This window comes from Vicugna pacos, chromosome X (genome assembly GCF_048564905.1).
Source record: "Vicugna pacos chromosome X, VicPac4, whole genome shotgun sequence".
NCBI lineage: Eukaryota > Metazoa > Chordata > Mammalia > Artiodactyla > Camelidae > Vicugna > Vicugna pacos.
Window position 1 is genome coordinate 63,752,448 of NC_133023.1, and position 17,966 is coordinate 63,770,413.

A 17,966-nucleotide genomic window follows, 5' to 3' on the forward strand; every position below is an offset into this window, starting at 1 on the left:
TAACCATCTAATTGAATAAAAGCTCTGATGTTAACATACACATGCATTACCTTTAGGTGTTTTTGCAGTAAATTCAGGATCAAAACAAAAAGTATCGTCTGGTTTTCCAGAAGCAGGTTTGAAAGGAGGCTGAACTTCTCTTTTATATAATTTCTAGAAGAAACAACAGGATAACACTAAAATATATTAATACTTTAAAAATTATTAAACTTCATAAGGGAAAGCAGAACATGATATTCAGTCCTTAACAGAAGGCTTACAATTTCATAAATGAAATTGCAACAGGCTTCAGATACCTGTTAACCAAGTTCTAAATTCTAACCTGTTAACCAAATTCTGTATATTATCTAAATTTGAGAGATAATATACAGAATCAAATGAGACCAGGAAATGCAGCAGCGATGTCACAGTTTGCATTCACAAGGAAGAACGCTGTTCAGTTTTGGATATCAAAAACTGACTTGAATTCTCACTGGTAAAATAACCATACAGAATATATCACAATGTTACCATGCAGAAATAACTAATAACATTTGAGGATTTCAAAATTAATAATTAGTCTATCCCCAAGAAGTATGTATTATACTCAAAATATTTTTTCACATAAAAAATGCATCAAATGCACTGTTTAGAGCTCTTTTATAGAATTCAAAAACTTAAACTTGTCTAACAATCTAACTTTCTAAAATTTATGTTTCTGAAAAAAATAAAATATTTTATAATATATAAAAACCTACTTTTTGGGGGAAATGTATTTTTTTAAAAGCTCACAGACCCGAAGTGGGGGAAAACTAATAGAGGATTACTTTAAAGTAAGTTTCATTTATTTAAATATGTAAACATTCTGCTCCTTTGTTATTTAAGAACAATAAACATAAACTGTTTAGATATAAAAATGATGGAAAAATAATTTCCAGTTTGTCTAGTTAAGGGAAAAGGAAGAGTAGAAAAGCAGTAGAAAAAAATGACAAGGGGATGCAACAATACTGAAAGAAGGATGCATACAGATATGACAAAGAGCAGATTCCCATGCAGCACGTTCACTGAGTAGCATTTTAGGTTATTAATACTAATGGCTTATGTTATATTATGGTTTTCCAATTATAAAAAATAAATCAAAATATTGCCTTCTGAAAGTTGTTCTTAAACCAGATGAAATAATAATTTGTTTAGTGAATAGGGTCTTTCTACCTCTGTATTACAAATCAAAAGAGACACTTCATCTTTCGGAAAAATTTTCAGTATCAATGCTAGAACTAAGTTATCAGAAAAGCTTACCTATGATGATTAATTGTACATAAAATACATAAAGTTGTGTTGCAAAAACAACATCAAAAAGTAAGCTTTTCTAAGAAAAGCTCACTAGTCTGGGAGTTGAAGCTTAAAAAATTTCAATACATGACTTAGCAGAATGTCTCAATGTTTCTGTTTTCATGTTCTCTCAAAATTTAGTGAAATACCTATACAATGATATTCACTTCTTAACAAATTTAACATGATCATCAGGGCACCCAAATCCGGGTATCAGCTGTATTTCCTCAGGGGCACCCAATTCACAGTGGGTGATCAACCTGTTTGTTCAAATACATGGCACAGAACCATTTGAAATTAAATAACATTTCATATGCTTTAGAATTCATTTTTTTCTATAAGAATCTGCCCTATCATTCATCCCTGTTCTCCTTTCTCTTCTTCCCCCTACATTCCCCAACCTAGAATAGGAGAGAATGTTAACCACACTTAACAGGTAAGACAAATGAGAAACAAAAATTAATTAATACCATCTACACATCTACTGGTTCAAGGTAACTGCCATGATATGCTACACCTATAAATAAAAATCTAATACTAAATATAAAACAAATGGATTAAGTTTATCAGTAAAGTCCATATATTACCATTTACTCTTCAGTTTTTGCTCTAATTAAAGGTACACAGTAACAAACTTTCTACTGAACTTACATTCCAGTCAATATTTGCAAAAAAAAGATGTCTTTTGATTTCATCAACTCCTTCCGAACCTATAAAAACGGAAAGAATTTTTTACCAGTATGATTTTTTTTTAATCTGCCTACCTAGCTTTCAGGCTATCATTCATAAACAGAAGTACACACATTTCATAGATCCCATGTAGTGAAAAGTTTGTGACTTATTATCTGATGTTCTAATTGGTCCTTTGAATTTAATATGATAAAAAAATAGCTGATGTTCATACTGAAGCATGTAGAGTATCATGAAATACTGAAATGCTTTCTGAATCAAATCAAAATCATGTTTAACATAACACTAAAATTTAAGTATTTTTTCTTTTCTTCATAATTCAGTTTATGACCTCATATCTATATGCTGAAATTTTAAAAATGCAACAAGTAAAGTGACACTAAAATTTTAATACAAGAACACAAATAATAGGAGCACATTTGGATTCGGGGAAAGGCTACTAGAAAGTGGCCAAATAATGAGCAGTTATGGAAACATAATATTTACCTTGATGAATATTGGAAGGGACAAAATAATTATCTTCAAATATCTAAAAGGATTACCTACACAGGGGAAAATTCTGTGAATTATGTCAAAAGAGACATTCATATGATATACATAATGATATATATTAAACAGAAGTTCTGAATAACTAGACCACTCCATTTTTTATCATGGACATAAACAGTTTTCTGGAATCTTTGCATATACAAAGTGCAAAATTCCAGGTATAAATATATAGCAGCAGTAAATGAACTTAAGCCAGAAAACAAAGTTATAATTATCCTCCCAAAGCATGTAGTATATTGTTATAAAAGCTAAGAAAATAAACAATACCCAATCTGTTTGCTGGATTCCTTTTGAATAACATCCTTAGAAGACTTTGTGCTTCAGCACTAAGAAACTGAGGCATTCCAAGTTTTGCTCTGGAAAAGAGGATTTCAGAAAATTTCATTTAAATCTAGCCATAATTCCAAATTGACAAATCCCAAAAAGAATTTTAAAGAATGCTTTCCACAATGGCATATGATGTTCCCTATATGGTAGGAGAAGGGAACGAGTGTGAAAAATGTTCTTTTGTATCAACTGAAAATCGTAACAAGTTTCTCAAAACCAAAAGCAAGAAATTTTTCCCAAAAGAAAAAAAATAGTGTTTACACTTACTTTAATATCATATTCATAGTCTCATTTCTGTCTTTACCTTGAAATGGCAAAGTACCAGTAAGCATTTCAAACTAAAACAAAAAACAGTACAAGTCCATTTAGAACAACTTAGAATATACAATGAAAATCTTTAGGAAAAAAAGAGACTTATAATACATGATCATCAAATTATGCAGGATCTACATGATAATAGGTCAAAATATGACCAGAAAACTAGGTGACTTAAGGAAATAGACTTCTGATACCCTACTATATGTGAAAGATGACTTGAAACAAATGAAACCAATCAGTTTTTTTTTCAGTTCTTATTTGGCCAAGTTCCCCAAACCAAAGCAATTTGGAAATACACAAGGCATTTTCTTTTAAAACAAAGATAACCTTTAAAGCAAATATTTGACAATGAAAGAAAAGTAAAAATAAGCACAAAACCATTTCAAATTCACACACGCTCAAGAAGGATAATCATTCTCATTCCCTTCACTCCCCTAAAAAAGGACCAAACAAGAATATATATATATATTTAATCTGAGATGGTTGTACACAGCATAAAAATATTTTCCCTAAGAGATTTAATTGCAATGCAGATATCCAGAACATTAAATAATTTAAAAAGTAAATCTGAAAATGAAGATCATTACAGTTCATTAAAGAGAAAAGTTTTTATATCCCTAATATTTAAATCTTCAACTTATATTGAATAATGGCTTTGGCCTCAGTCCTTGTTCATTTATTTGAACTCACAAACTTAATTAGCTTATCTTTTCAACCCTTTCCTACACTCTGATGACTCTCAAAATCAGTTCCAGCTTCAGTCTATCTCAGGGAAGGGAAACGGAAGTCTTCCCTTCTGTATTGACAGTAATGGTTCTCAACTGGAGAATGAAGAAGTAGGGGTAGGAGTCACAAAAAGGTAATGAAGAAGAAGGGAAGTATGGTGTATGTAGTTCATCTCTCTCAAGCTCCAGAACCATATCTCTAAACCTAAAGTAATGATTCTCTCCTGGGGACTGGAGCAGTGAGAGGTGGAAATGGCAAGAATAAAAAGAAAAAGAGAAGGATAGTATATTCACCACATTTTCCCCTCAAATAAACTATATGCTGGCTGGCATAGTAGTGTTTTGTTGTTTTTGTTTATTTGTTGTTTGTTTTTTAAGGTCTCCTGATGATTCTGATGCTCTCTTCACTGCCCTCTCCTAATTCATTACTACCACAAGGTTAAACACTAACCTATAGAACATGTTAAAAATAAGTTCTTTCCCCACTTCCAAAACCAGCTGTCCTTCCCAGCTATCTCTTTTCCACTGAAATACCACTCTTTCAATCCCCTGAAATTCATACATTTTAGAGGTATCTTTATTTTTGACCCTTCCTCTAGGCTTCATCTGTGACATTTAATCTGTGACTAAGGTCAGCTACTTCTTCCTTTGAAATGTCTTTAAGATTTCCCTTTTTATTATGTAACCTTACAACTATCTTCTAAGGAGAACTTGTTGGTCTCCCTACTTCTAGTTTCCTACATTTCCAATCCATTTATATAATGCTACCAAGGCTAATCTTCCTAAAATACATTTTTTCTTTAATTACCATCCTGTTTAAGAATCTACAAAAGGAATCTCCACATTGTTTTCCATACTGGCTGCACCAAACTGCATTCCCACCAGCAGAGTAGGAGGGTTCCCCTTTCTGCACTGCCTCTCCAGCATCTGTCATTTGTGGATTTTTGAAGGAACCCTACTTCAGGATGACACCTGCACCCCAATGTTCATAGCAGCACTATTTACAATAGCCAAAACATGGAAACAGCCTAAATGTCCATCAACAGGTGACTGGATAAAGAAGATGTGGCATATTTATACAATGGAATACTACTCAGCCATAAAAACCAACAACATAACGCCATTTGCAGCAACATGGATGCTTCTGGACAATGTCATTCTAAGTGAAGTAAGCCAGAAAGAGAAAGAAAAATACCATATGAGATCGCTCATATGTGGAATCTAAAAAAAAAACCAAAACAAAACAGAAATACAAAACAGAAACAGACTCATAGACATAGAATACAAACTTGTGGTTGCCAAGGGGGTGGGAAGGGATAGACGGGATTTCAAAATTGTAGAACAGATAAACAAGATTATACTGTATAGCCCAGGGATATATACACAAAATGTTATGATAAATCACAGAGAAAAAAATGTGACAATGAGTGTGTATATGTCCATGAATGACTGAAAAATTGTGCTGAACACTGGAATCTGACACAACATTGTAAAATGATTATAAATCAATAAAAAATGTTAAAAAAATAATCTACAAAAGTTTCTTACCACCCAGAGAATTGTACGTAAATGCTTATAAGCTTATAGCCTCATTTCCTCCACCTTCACCCTCATTTTCCACTACCACTCTAGTCAAACTGGTTCTCCAGGTCTTTCCTAATATTACCACAGAACAATCCTTCTTGACATGCAACTATTTAAATTTTACCCATCTTTCAGGGCTTGATTTTAGTTCTACCTGTTCTGCTTTTCCTACGTCAACTTATATGAATCCTTGCCTGAATTCCTAAGGTAGTTCCAGAGAGTTTATTTAGCTATTCCATTTGTTTCTCCAACCAGATAGCATGCCTTCTTAAGTCATAGAAAATGCCAAATGTAGTACTCCTAGTTTGTTCCCACCACACTGCCCTCACCAAATGCCAGGCTTATAACAGCCACTTAATATATCGATATATCATACAGTAATTCAGTGATAAATAGGCAAAGATGGATTATTAGGCTTCAAAAGCAAATTATATCTGATTCAATAGCTATTCATTTATCACCCTACTAATACTACAAACTGTATGCTTAATCTTCAAGCAAATTTGTCAGTCCATATGCTTACTATGCTAGATACTGTGGGAGATGAAAAGTAGTAGAAAACAGGATTGATCTCCTGAAGAGGTTTAAAGTCTTTCTAGGGACATGCTTGAAACAATGTGACAATAAGACTATACAGTAAGGTGCTAAACTCTGTGATATCTAATTAAAATACCATGTAACTGCTAAACACAGCATTCTGAAATCTAAAATCTGGTAGGCCTTTTTCTAAGTTTTAAATCTGAATAATTTATAAAAGAATGCTGCCATTTACCTTTTAATCTAGCAACTTTAAAAGAAATCAGAACACCAAAATCCTAATTATTATTATATAACAGCTAGCCAATCACAAGTTTTTAATGACAGTCAAGAACTTTCAGAACCCTATTTTCACCTAACACATCCCAAAACTCAGATTAACATTATAAACAATATTAATTTTATATTGGCATGATTTAAAAAAAAACAGTACTTACCATAAGTACACCATATGACCACCAATCAGCACTCTGGGAATGACCTCTCCTATTTACTACTTCAGGAGCCATATATTCCACTGTACCACAAAACGAGTAGGCTTTCTTTTCTTGATCAACTGATTCCTTGCTGAGTCCAAAATCTGTAACAATATTACATAAAGACATATCTGAAGATCTTCAGAAAATAGAAAATACCAAAAGAAACAAAACTAAGAACTAAACCTATTCATGAGTGGCCTATTATTACCATTAAGAAAGTTCCTGTGAGACCAGTAATGGAAAACAGCCTACATTTTATAATAGTATTTTTTAAGATGATTTAAAATTGTTCAGTTAAACCTCATACTCAAAATACATGTTTTCATGTCTAACAGAATACTATGCAACAATTTTGAAAGAACAAATTAAAGCTGTCATAGTGATCTACATTTTAAAATAGACTTAAGACATTATCATACTAAGTCAGAGAAAGACAAATATCATATGACATCACTTATATGTGGAGTCTTATAAATGATACAAATGAACTTATTTATATAATAGAAAGAGATTCACAGACATAGAAAACAAACTCATGGTTACCAAAGGGGAAAGGGCGAGGGAGGGATACATTAGGAATTTGGGATTAACAGATATAAACTACTATGTATAAAATAGATAAACAACAAGGTCCTAATGTATAGCACAGGGAAATACATTCAATATCTTGCAATAACCTATAATGAAAAATAATATGAAAATGAATATATATATATCTGTATACTGAATCACTATGCTGTACACCAGAAACACAACATTGTAAATCAACTATACTTTGATAAAAATTAATTCCTAAAATTTAAAAATAAAAATAAAATAGACTAAGACAAAAAAGAGTAATTTGCACTTTTTAAAATATTAGAAAAGCAAATTTTGCTTTGGTGAGCTTCCATTTTTGTTTAAGGTCTTCAAAGAGCTAAAAGGCATCAATACATAAAATCAATTTTATTTCTATTTATTAGCATTGAAAAATTGAAAGGTGAAATTTTCAAAGTACCATTTATAACATCACCAAAAAACCCCTCATGAAATCCACAGTATCCAAATATACAAAGTATCTATATGCAAAAGCTGTATGCTAAACACAAGAAACACCAACGAAAAGAATCAGAATAGATCTAAGTAAATGGAGAGAGATACTGGTCATAGTTTGGAAGATTCAATACTGTTAAAGATGTCAGTTCTCCCAAAACTGATCTATGAGTCAATGAAACATTAATGAAAATCCAAGCAATGTTTCTTTTATAAAAATCAACAATCTGAATTTAAAATGTATATAAAAAGACAAAGGTAACAGAATAGCCAAAACAATTTTGGAAAAAAAAATTCAAGGACTCACACTACCTGACTTCAATAATACTATAAAGCTACAGTACTCAAAACAGTGTGGTAGTAGGGAAAGGTGCTCGCTCTCTCTCTCTCTCTCTCTCTCTCTCTCTCCACACACACACACACACACACACACACATATATAAATGCAACAGAAGAGTGTCCAAGAATAGACTGACACATACAGTCAGTTCTGCTATGATGTTTGTTTTGAAAATGCAAGTTTGTTATGTGATTCATATATTAGGAAACAATTTGAACATAACATGAATTTCAAATTTCAGGTTGGTTTATGTACAATTTTGTCTGCAAGAAACACTAGGTGAAATACTAAAAAACTGCACCAAGTTGAATCAAGCCAAGTAGAAACACATACATGCACACACGTCAAACATCTATCAGCTATTTCAGCTCATCAGCTGTGTTCAAGCCACTCCTATCCACCTGTAGTATTATAATTCCCAATTCCAGATAATCTACCTACCACTACTTCACAATAACTTACAAACTGCAATCTTTCTGATGCCAATTGTATAAGCAAATTTCAGGATTTTTTTTTCAAGGTAAAGTATCATATTTATTGTAGTATTTATATATTCTTAATCATCTAGAACATATTTAGAACAATGCCATTATTTTTCCTATCTTTCTTTAATGTGTCACCAAGTATATATTTTAGTGTTAAACTCCTAACCCCATTTTATCCATGTCTTGTATTTTTATTATGCAATTATGCATAGTACAGTGATTTTTAAGATCATATGTGTTGAATTGTAACAGAACTGGATTGCCAACTGATTTCTGACAAAGGTGTAAAAGCAATTCCATGGAGAAAGGTCAGTCTTTTCAATGAATATTGCCAGAACAATAGGATAACAATATACAAAAACCCATCTTATACCATAAACAAACATTAAATCAAAATTAATCATAGAACTAAATGTAAAACCTAAAACCTGAAACTGTAAGTTTCCAAGAAAAATATAGGAGAAAATCTTTGTGATCTTGGGTGAGGTAAGGATTTTTTAGATACAATAACAAAAGTATAATTCATAAAAGAAAAAAGTTGATAACTGTATTTTATCAAAATTTTAAATGCTCTTCAAAAGATATTGTTCAGAAAATGAAAAAGAAGCTACAGATTGGGAGAAAATACATTTACAAATCACATATCAGACAAACGACTTGTATTTAGAGTATGTTACAAAAAACCCCTCAAAATTCAAAAATAAGAAAACAAACAATCCAACTTTTTAAATGGGCAAAAAATCTGAACAGATACTTCTCCAAAGAAATAAATACATGAAAAGGTGCTCAATATTGTCAGTTATAAGGGAAATGCAAATTAAAATCACCAAAAGATACTTTTATATGGCTATTAGTAAAGCTAAAACAAAAAATACTGACAAAACCAAGTAATGGCAAGAATGCAGAGTAACTGGAGCTCTCAGGCATCACTGGTGGGTATGCAAAACAGTAAAACCACTTTGGAAAACTGTTTGGAGGTTTCTCATTAAATTAAATATACACTTACCAAACGACCAACCAACCAATCCCACTACTTTGGTATTTACTGAAGTGAAATAAAAATTTATGTTCACATAAAACCTATACATGAATATTTACAGCAGCTTTATTTGTCACTGTCAAAAACATGAAACAATCTAAATGCCCCTTACTTGGAGACTGGATAATCAAATCATGGTACCATCATAAAAGGAACACTACTCAGAAAGTAAAAAATATTATTGATACACACAACAATATGGATGAATCTCAAGTGCACTATACTAAGTTAATAAAGCCAGGTTCAAAAGACTATAGACTGTCTTCCTCTATATTATTCTGTGGAAAAGGCAAAACCATAGGGCCAAACAGCAGCAGTTGTCAAGGGGTAAAGGGAGAAGTGACTTATAAGGGGGAAATTCTGGGGGGTGATGGAGCTGTTTTATATCTTGATGTTGGAAGTGGTTATAAGACTATACGCATTTGTCAAAGCTTGCAGAACTATACACAAAAGTTATATTTTAAAAAATAAATTTCATATTTTGAAACTACTGCAGATTCACATGCAATTATATGAAATACTCCAGATATCCTGTTTATCTTTCAGCCAGTTTCCCCCATGGTAATATCTTACAAAACTATATTACAATATTACAACCACAATAATGACAATGATGCAGTCAAGATATGGAATAGTTCTATTATCACAAGAATTCAAAGGATGAGTTTTACTCTATGTAAATTATACCTTAATTCTATAAATAAAGACATTGTAAGTCCTGTATTTCTCTTTTAAAATAAAGTACAACATTAATACTTAATTTTAGGATCCCTTGAAATTGATTTTCTAACCATGCTGAGTATTTTCAGTTAAAAATTACTTATCCTTGTATAATAACTAAATGCACTATGATTTTCAGCATAATTTAAAAAATATTTTCAATGTACTACTATGTTCTTTCTCTACACTTTAAGGCTTTTAAACTCTGCAATTTTATTTCAAAATTACATGTAATAAAACCTAGTTTTTGAGATTAGTCCAGCTTAATATAACATACCTTGTAGAGCAGAACATTGGCTTCTGTGGCCATTCCAGAGAGAAGGAAGAAGGGAAGAGAATTTTCTTATCCTCTGTTACCTTTAAGAGATTTACACCACTCCATAAAGGTCCTTTGCTGTACTATTTTTGACAAAACTGATTATGCTCACTCAGCATAACGCACTTGAGTCCATCCAAGTTGTTGCATCTATCAAGAGTTCTTTCCTTTTTATTGCTGGGTAGTATTCCATTGTATAGATGAATCACAGTTTGTTTATCCATTCACTCTTTGAAGGACATTTGGTACATTTCCAGTCTTGGGCTATTACAAATAGAGCTTCTATGAAAATTCATGTATAGTTTTTTGTGCGTATGTAAGTTTTTATTTCTCTGAGATAAATGTTCAGGTGTGTGATTACAGTATGGTTCTATTTATACAATATTCTTAAAATAACAAATTTAGAGGTGCAAAACTGATAAGTGGTTGCCAGGAGTGAGGGAAGTGGGGGAGGGTGTGACTATAAATGGGCAGCACAGGAGAGTTCTTTTGTGATTATGGATCAGTTCTGCTTATTGATTGTGGTGACAGTATTCAAATACATATATGTGGATAAAATGTTATGGAATTATACACAAAGACAAATAAAAAAATGAATACATGCAAAAAACTGGTGAAATCCAAGTGAAGTATATAGTCCAGTTAGTTTTACTGTACCAATCAATTCCCTAAATTTGATAATGTAGTGTAATTTTGTAAAATGTCACCTTGGGGAAGCTGGGTGATGGGTACACAGGACCTCTTGGGACTAATTTTGCAACCTAACGTGAGTCTACAATTACTTGAAAATAAAAAGTTTTTTAATGGTATAATAAGGATACTTTATGCCTAAGAGGCCTGTGAAAATTAGCACAGTATGTTACACACAGTAAGCCTTCAATATTGAAAATAAAGTAAAATAAAACATGTTTTTTTTAAAAAAAAGAATAAAATGAACCTGATTATGAAACATCTGGTTTAAAGTTTATAATTCACTATATTTCAAATGTGATAACTACTTATGATAAATCTTTCAGTTCAAACTGAAACGAAGATGATGTGTTTTTACCTAGAAAACCAAATGTCATTTCCTAATGAGTTTAGCGACTTTCCTATATAAATTTTTGGTATTACAATTAGAACATATTGTGTTATCTACCCTTTAAAGGAAATTTAGTTTACCAGAGAGATGAATAAAAGGCAAATTAAATCAAGAAAGAGGAAAAAAACAGGCTTAGACAAATATATATTAAAATTACAAAAAATATAAAACAGGCTTAAAGAGTGAGAAAATTTGCATACCTGTTAACTTGATATGTCCTATTTCATCAAGCAAAATGCTGTAAATCAAAATTCACATTCAACAACATGGGATAAAATATTTTTATATACAACATTTACATAAAAATCATCATAAATTAGGTCAATATATATTTGATATGCAGGAAAATTTTTAAATGACTAATTTAAAATCAATGAGTATCTTATGAAGATAACTTTTTATAAGTTTCATATAATTGTATAATTCATATATATTTTCACATAATCTTTAAAATAAAAGACTTTATGGGGAAAAAGTAGTTATAGAACTACTGGTAACAGGGACACATAAAGAGAATATAACTTTACTTTTCTGGCTTCAGGTCTCGATATACAATTCCTAAACGGTGCAGATGATCCAAAGCAAGGGCTAGTTCTGCGAGGTAGAATTTCACGTCTTCCTCTGTAAACAGAACCTAGAATAAAATAATAATTTACTACTTGATTTTTTAATGTTGAATTTATTTAAATTTTCTTCTTTAAAAACCATTAAACAGACAAATCTAAACAAATAAAATAAAAGAAGTAGATAGGTTTTCTTCTATATCTTCAAAACTTATTTATAAAGAGTTTTCAATAGCTGTACAACATCAATTCACTAATTTACTATAATTTACTTAAATACTCATTTAGGTTATAATTTTTCAGTGTTATAGTTTTTCAGTGTTATAAATAACTGTAATACACATACGTATTTTTGATATGCATGGAAAATGGATTTCTGAGAAATAAAACAGCAAATGCTAGGTGGTCAAGAAGAATAAATAGTCTAAGATTCTTGACATACACAACAAAATTATTTTCCAAAAGGTAAGTACAATAATTTCCACTCCCAACAGCAGCTTATGAAAGCATGTTTCACCACATCCATGAAAGCAATGAATATTACCATTTCAAAGATATTTTCTAATTTGATACAAAAATGGCATCAGTTGTTTTAAATTTTGATTCTTAGGCTATACATTTTTCCATCTCTAGTCACCTTTCTACTTTTTAGTGAATTATCAGTAATATTTTTGTCTATTTTCCATTATTTACTTACTGATTATTCAATTGGTACAAGCCCTTTAAATATTAAAAATGCCAGTCTTCTATATTATTTGTAAATATTTTCCCACTTTGTGTTGTTTTTTGATGTCCAGTAATTCTTAATTTTATGTAGTCAAATTTATATATAAATTCTCTATGGTTTTCCTCTATTACATTAATGATTAAGGAGATTTCCATTCAATAGTCAACTACATATTCAGCTGCATTTTCTTTTAGGATAAACTTTTTTCCAGATTTAGCTCTATAATGGAAGCAAGATTTATCTTTCTATATGGTAGTGATGACAATTTAAAATGTTTTTTTCTGAAATATTTTACCAATTTTTCATATACTGTTTACTGAACAATCAATTTCTTTGCCATTAACTTGTGATTCTCCCTCTATTATAATAATATATGGTAATTCATATATTCCAGAATATTCATGGACTACACAATTTGTGTCTAATCTGGTGTTGAAACTATGATTTTTTGCTTATAGCAGCAGCTTTAAAGTTTTAAACAAGAGGTAGGGCAATGAAAAGGTATTCTTTATTTTGAAAATGTCTTAGGTTCTTTTCATTTGTTTGCTTTTCCAGGTATGCTGATGAAATCAGTCAATTTCAAACAAACAAGGATTCTATTGGGATTTTGTTTGGAATTTTGTTAAGTCTATAAATTAACTCTGGAAGAACTGGAAGCTTTATGATTACCAGCCATTCATCCCATTATATTTTTTGATATTAGCAAAATATGGCATGCCTTAAGAGTTTTGTGTGTTTGTTCCTGTGTATGTGTGTCTTTGTGTGTATTGGGGGAGTAGAGAAATTCGGGGAGGTATCATTCCCTCTAAAACTTATATGACATACAGTATAAAATTCTCCAGCATACAAAAATGTATTTTTTAACATTTTTATTGATTTATTATCATTTTACAATGTTGTGTCAAATCCCAGTGTAGAGCACAATTTTTCAGTTATACATGAACGTATATATATTCATTGTCACATTTTTTCTCTGTGAGTTACCATAAGATCTTGTGTATATTTCCCTGTGCTATACAGTATAATCTTGTTTATCTATCACTCATATGTGGAATCTAAAAAAAAAAACCAAACAAACAAAGCATAAATACAAAACAGAAACAGACTCATAGACAGAGAATACAAACTTGTGGTTGCCAAGGGGGTGGAGGGTGGGAAGGGATAAACGGGATTTCAAAAAATGTATTTCTACGTCCTTTTCTAAGGCATAAAGAATAAACCCTTATTTTGGATGATGCAGTAGTTTTTCTGTGTACACAAATGAAATATAACCAGTAAAAAACTTCTTATCAATAAGCTGTCCATAGAAGTAGCCATTAAATCACTTTTTAGAAGCCTATTCAATGATAATACTAATGCACTGTCTTTTAGGAAATTCATTTAAAATGCTTGTTCTTACCTAATATTCTAGACTTAGGAATCAAAACTTACTGACTGCATCTCTGTGCTAATATGGGTTTAGATAGTCCCACATCAAGAATGGAGGTCTGAAGAGTTTAAAAAAAAAATCAGAAATGACTAGAAGTAAGAATTTTTCAAACATATTCTTGACACTTCTACAATCTAACACAAGAAATCATGAATAATTGTTACACTATTGTCCCCCTATATCTTAGAACCAGCTTTTATTAAGGTCTTTTAAGGAACCACTTTGGAAAGGGGTCCTAGACAGACCCTAACACATACTGTTTTAGAGTAAACAATATACTAAGGTCACAGTCTATGTTCACATATGGCATGTTCTGCACTATAGCTAGACAGATATAAGCCTGAGACTTTAGCCACCTAAGCACTGGCTAGCATCTCCAAAGCACATGGTTCCTTTCTCACAGGAAGTTCCAGAGCTCTGGGAATCAACAGTAAGCTCTCCCACACTCAACATTTTAATTCTGGAAGTGAGATGTTGAATCACTATCACCCAATTAAAATGCTATTCCCAGACTATCACTTTAAGAAAAAATGAGGTAGACAAGGATAGGACTTAATCTGAAACAACCAAAACACAGGACAAAATATATGAAGTGAAATGAGACTTTTCAAGACACTGGACATCAGGCAACAAAGAACAGTGAATACTGAGAGATACAAACAACTCTAAAACTGTCCTAGTTTACTACCTGGAAAGAGTTTCTAAGCAGTAATGCAGAGAGTGCTAAGTCAGACAGAGCCTACAAAACGCCTGAGTTGATGAGGCAGAGTTAAGAGACTGGGGAGACAAGAAGGACAGAACTCCCAAGATAGAGTACAGAGGAGAGAATTACAGAGGGTGAACTGTAGAGTTATGTAGATGGTCTTCCTCAAGTATTCAGCAGAGAAATGCTCAGCACACGTGAGAGAGGAAACTACCCTGAGCCAGGAAGATAACCAATGGAAGGATTAGAGGGGCTAATCCATGGAACTCACACAGGGCCAGGAATAGTTCCTATTACCCACAAACAGAGCAGAAAACCTTATAATTCACAGGGTGTCAGATAGAGTAGTCAGAAGGGTTTTGCTTCAGAATAGAGCAAAATCAACCCCTGATTAAATGCTGCTCTGATCCAGTTAAACAACCTGAAATAATCAAACTAGTTCCACAAATATACTAGAACAAAGCTCAACAATATTTATAGGAATAAAAAATATCTATCACCTAACAAGGTAAATTGCAGGATGTCTGCCATCCAATCAGATCCATGATTAAAAAATTGCCAATCAGAGATCTGAGGAAACTACTTGAGCCCAGGAAAAGAATAACCTTAAAGGATTAAAAAAAAAAAAACACATAGCTCAAAGGACCAAGATTAGTCGTGTTCCCAAAAATAAGAGTGAAAAATCTGGACTCTGGGAGCAAGATGGCAGAGTAGAAGGACACCCCTAGCTCACCCTCTCCCACAAATACACCAAAACTCACATCCACGGACCCACCCAGCCAACCAGAGCACCTGCTGAACTCCAACAGAACATCGAACTCTTCAAAAGACAAAGACACCATGAATCTGGTAGGAGAAAAGGAAAAAAGAAAGAAGAAAAAGCAAAACAGTGCAGGATGTTCCTGCAGGGAGGGAGCAGCAAAGGAGGACTGGCGCTCACTCGCTGAATCTCCCCCTCTTCAACTGAGAGGTCAGCGGGAAGGAGGGGGAACCTCCGAGGCTCGGATCTGTACAGAGCAACCCTTAACCAACAGAACTAAATTAAATGGGCAGAAAAAGTCCCTGCGACACCCAGCCTAAGATGCAAGCTGGTAGCTGGGGGACTGGACAGGCTACACAAGCCAGGTAGAGGACTGGGGAGGCTGCACTGAGGCAACCCCGGGGGGACTGCAGGGTGCTGCATGCCGTGGCTGGGAGGAGATACAGAGCAGAACAACCTGGGGACCCCATAAATTATGAAAAAAAAAACAGCAAAGCAAACTGCTGGTGTGCCCTGGGGTAGGGGGATGCCATAGCCTTTGTCTCCTCAGACCTGCGGTGCCATTACTGGCACTTCTCAGGAGAAGAGAGGAGGGGCACAGCCACAGCCGCCATATCCTCCCATGCAAAGCGCCTGGGCAGGGGCGGGGCAGAGACCTGAATCCTTACCTGGGGGCTCCGCAACCTCCTAGGCAGGACTGAGATTTGTTTACAGCCTGAGGCAGATAGGATCTTCCTGCCATGGTACCTCAGAAAACTTGCACCGCCAAGACAAACAAGGAGATGAGTTTTGGCAAGGAGCAGGGGTGGGGCTGTTTCGCCCACTTCACTGAGCCCGCCTACAGAGCACAAACCCAAGGTGAACCTGCAGCTGCACAGAGTAGGGGGAGGATGGGTGCCAGGAGAGGGCGGGTGGCCACCTGCCTTCCTGGCAGGAACATAGCACCTGACTGCAGTGCTAGGAGGGAAGACATACACACACCTACCTCCCCAGAGTGCAGCATCTGGCTGCAGCATCAGAAGAGGGAGTGACCTGTCCACCCACAATGTAAGAGCACAGCACCTGACCCAGTGTTGGAGCTGGGTGCGATCTGCTTGCTGACAGGCACTGGGAGCAACACAGATGAGAGGCCCCAAAGGAGGGCCTCGAGAAACAGCAAGTTGAGTTCACGATTCAGGGCGAAGACAGAAAGAAAACTCGATAAAATCATTAAGAGTGCAGAGTTTCCACGAGAACACATTCCTACATCCCTTTTTTCTAAATCTTTTTTTAACTGTCCTATTTTCTATTACCTTTTTAATTTTTCCTGTTTAAAAAATTGCATATGCTTCCAGTTTTAATCCCTTTAACATTTTTTAATTTATTATTATTTTTAAAAATCCACCTCATTTCATTTTTACATTTCTTGGTTTTGATTTCCTGTTATTGATTATACACAGGTTTCAAATATCTTTATGTCCTTCTCTCCTTTTTTAAAGTTTTTAAAAGACGTCTCAAATCGATTGCTAGTCGGCTTCAACTTGCACCTCTATTATTGATTATACCCTGTTTCGAAACCTTTTTTGATCCCTTTGTATAAAATTCTCTTATCTTTTTAAAAAATTAGTTCTATTTTCTATTAACATTTTTTTATCTTTCACGTTTTTTATTTAGTAATAGTCATTTTACAATGTTGTATCAAATCTAGTGCAGAGCACAATTTTTCAGTTATACATGAACATATTCATTGTCACATTTCTTTTCATTATGAGATATCACAAGATCTTGTATATATTTCCCTGTGCTATAAGTATAATCTTGTTTATCTAGTCTGCATTTTAAAATCCCAGTCTGTCCCTTCCCACCTCCCACCCCCTTGGCAACCACAAGTTTGTATTCTATGTCTATGAGTCTGTTTCTGTTTTATATTTGTTTGTTTTTTTGTTGTTTTTTTGTTGTTTTTTTTTGTTTGTTTTTTAGATTTCTCATATGAGTGATCTCATATGGTATTTTTCTTTCCTTTTCTGGCTTACTTGACTTAGAATGACATTCTCCAGGAATATCCATATTGCCGCAAATGGCGTTATGTTGTTGGGTTTTGTGGCTGAATAGTATTCCATCGTATAAATATACCACTTCTTCTTCATCCAGTCATCTGTTGATAGACATCTAGGCTGTTTCCATGTCTAGGCTATTGTATATAGTGCCGCTATAACATTGGGGTGCAGATGTCATTTTGAAGTAGGTTTCCTCTGGACACATGCCCAGGAGC

The 17,966-nt window shown here is 33.4% G+C and overlaps 1 protein-coding gene across 4 annotated transcripts in view; it reads right to left on the minus strand.

The window, feature by feature from the left end:
* Positions 1 to 17,966, minus strand: part of RPS6KA6 (ribosomal protein S6 kinase A6) — a 128,218-nt gene that overhangs the window by 41,236 nt on the left and 69,016 nt on the right. For all 4 annotated transcript variants that reach the window (XM_072955839.1, XM_072955841.1, XM_006218540.4 and 1 more), the window contains 7 exons: positions 12,061 to 12,167; positions 11,734 to 11,771; positions 6,479 to 6,621; positions 3,145 to 3,215; positions 2,818 to 2,906; positions 1,963 to 2,021; positions 51 to 153 (listed from right to left, as the gene is read on the minus strand). In XM_072955839.1, coding sequence (XP_072811940.1) covers positions 51 to 153; positions 1,963 to 2,021; positions 2,818 to 2,906; positions 3,145 to 3,215; positions 6,479 to 6,621; positions 11,734 to 11,771; positions 12,061 to 12,167 — 610 coding nt within the window. The remainder of the gene's footprint in view (positions 1 to 50; positions 154 to 1,962; positions 2,022 to 2,817; positions 2,907 to 3,144; positions 3,216 to 6,478; positions 6,622 to 11,733; positions 11,772 to 12,060; positions 12,168 to 17,966) is intronic.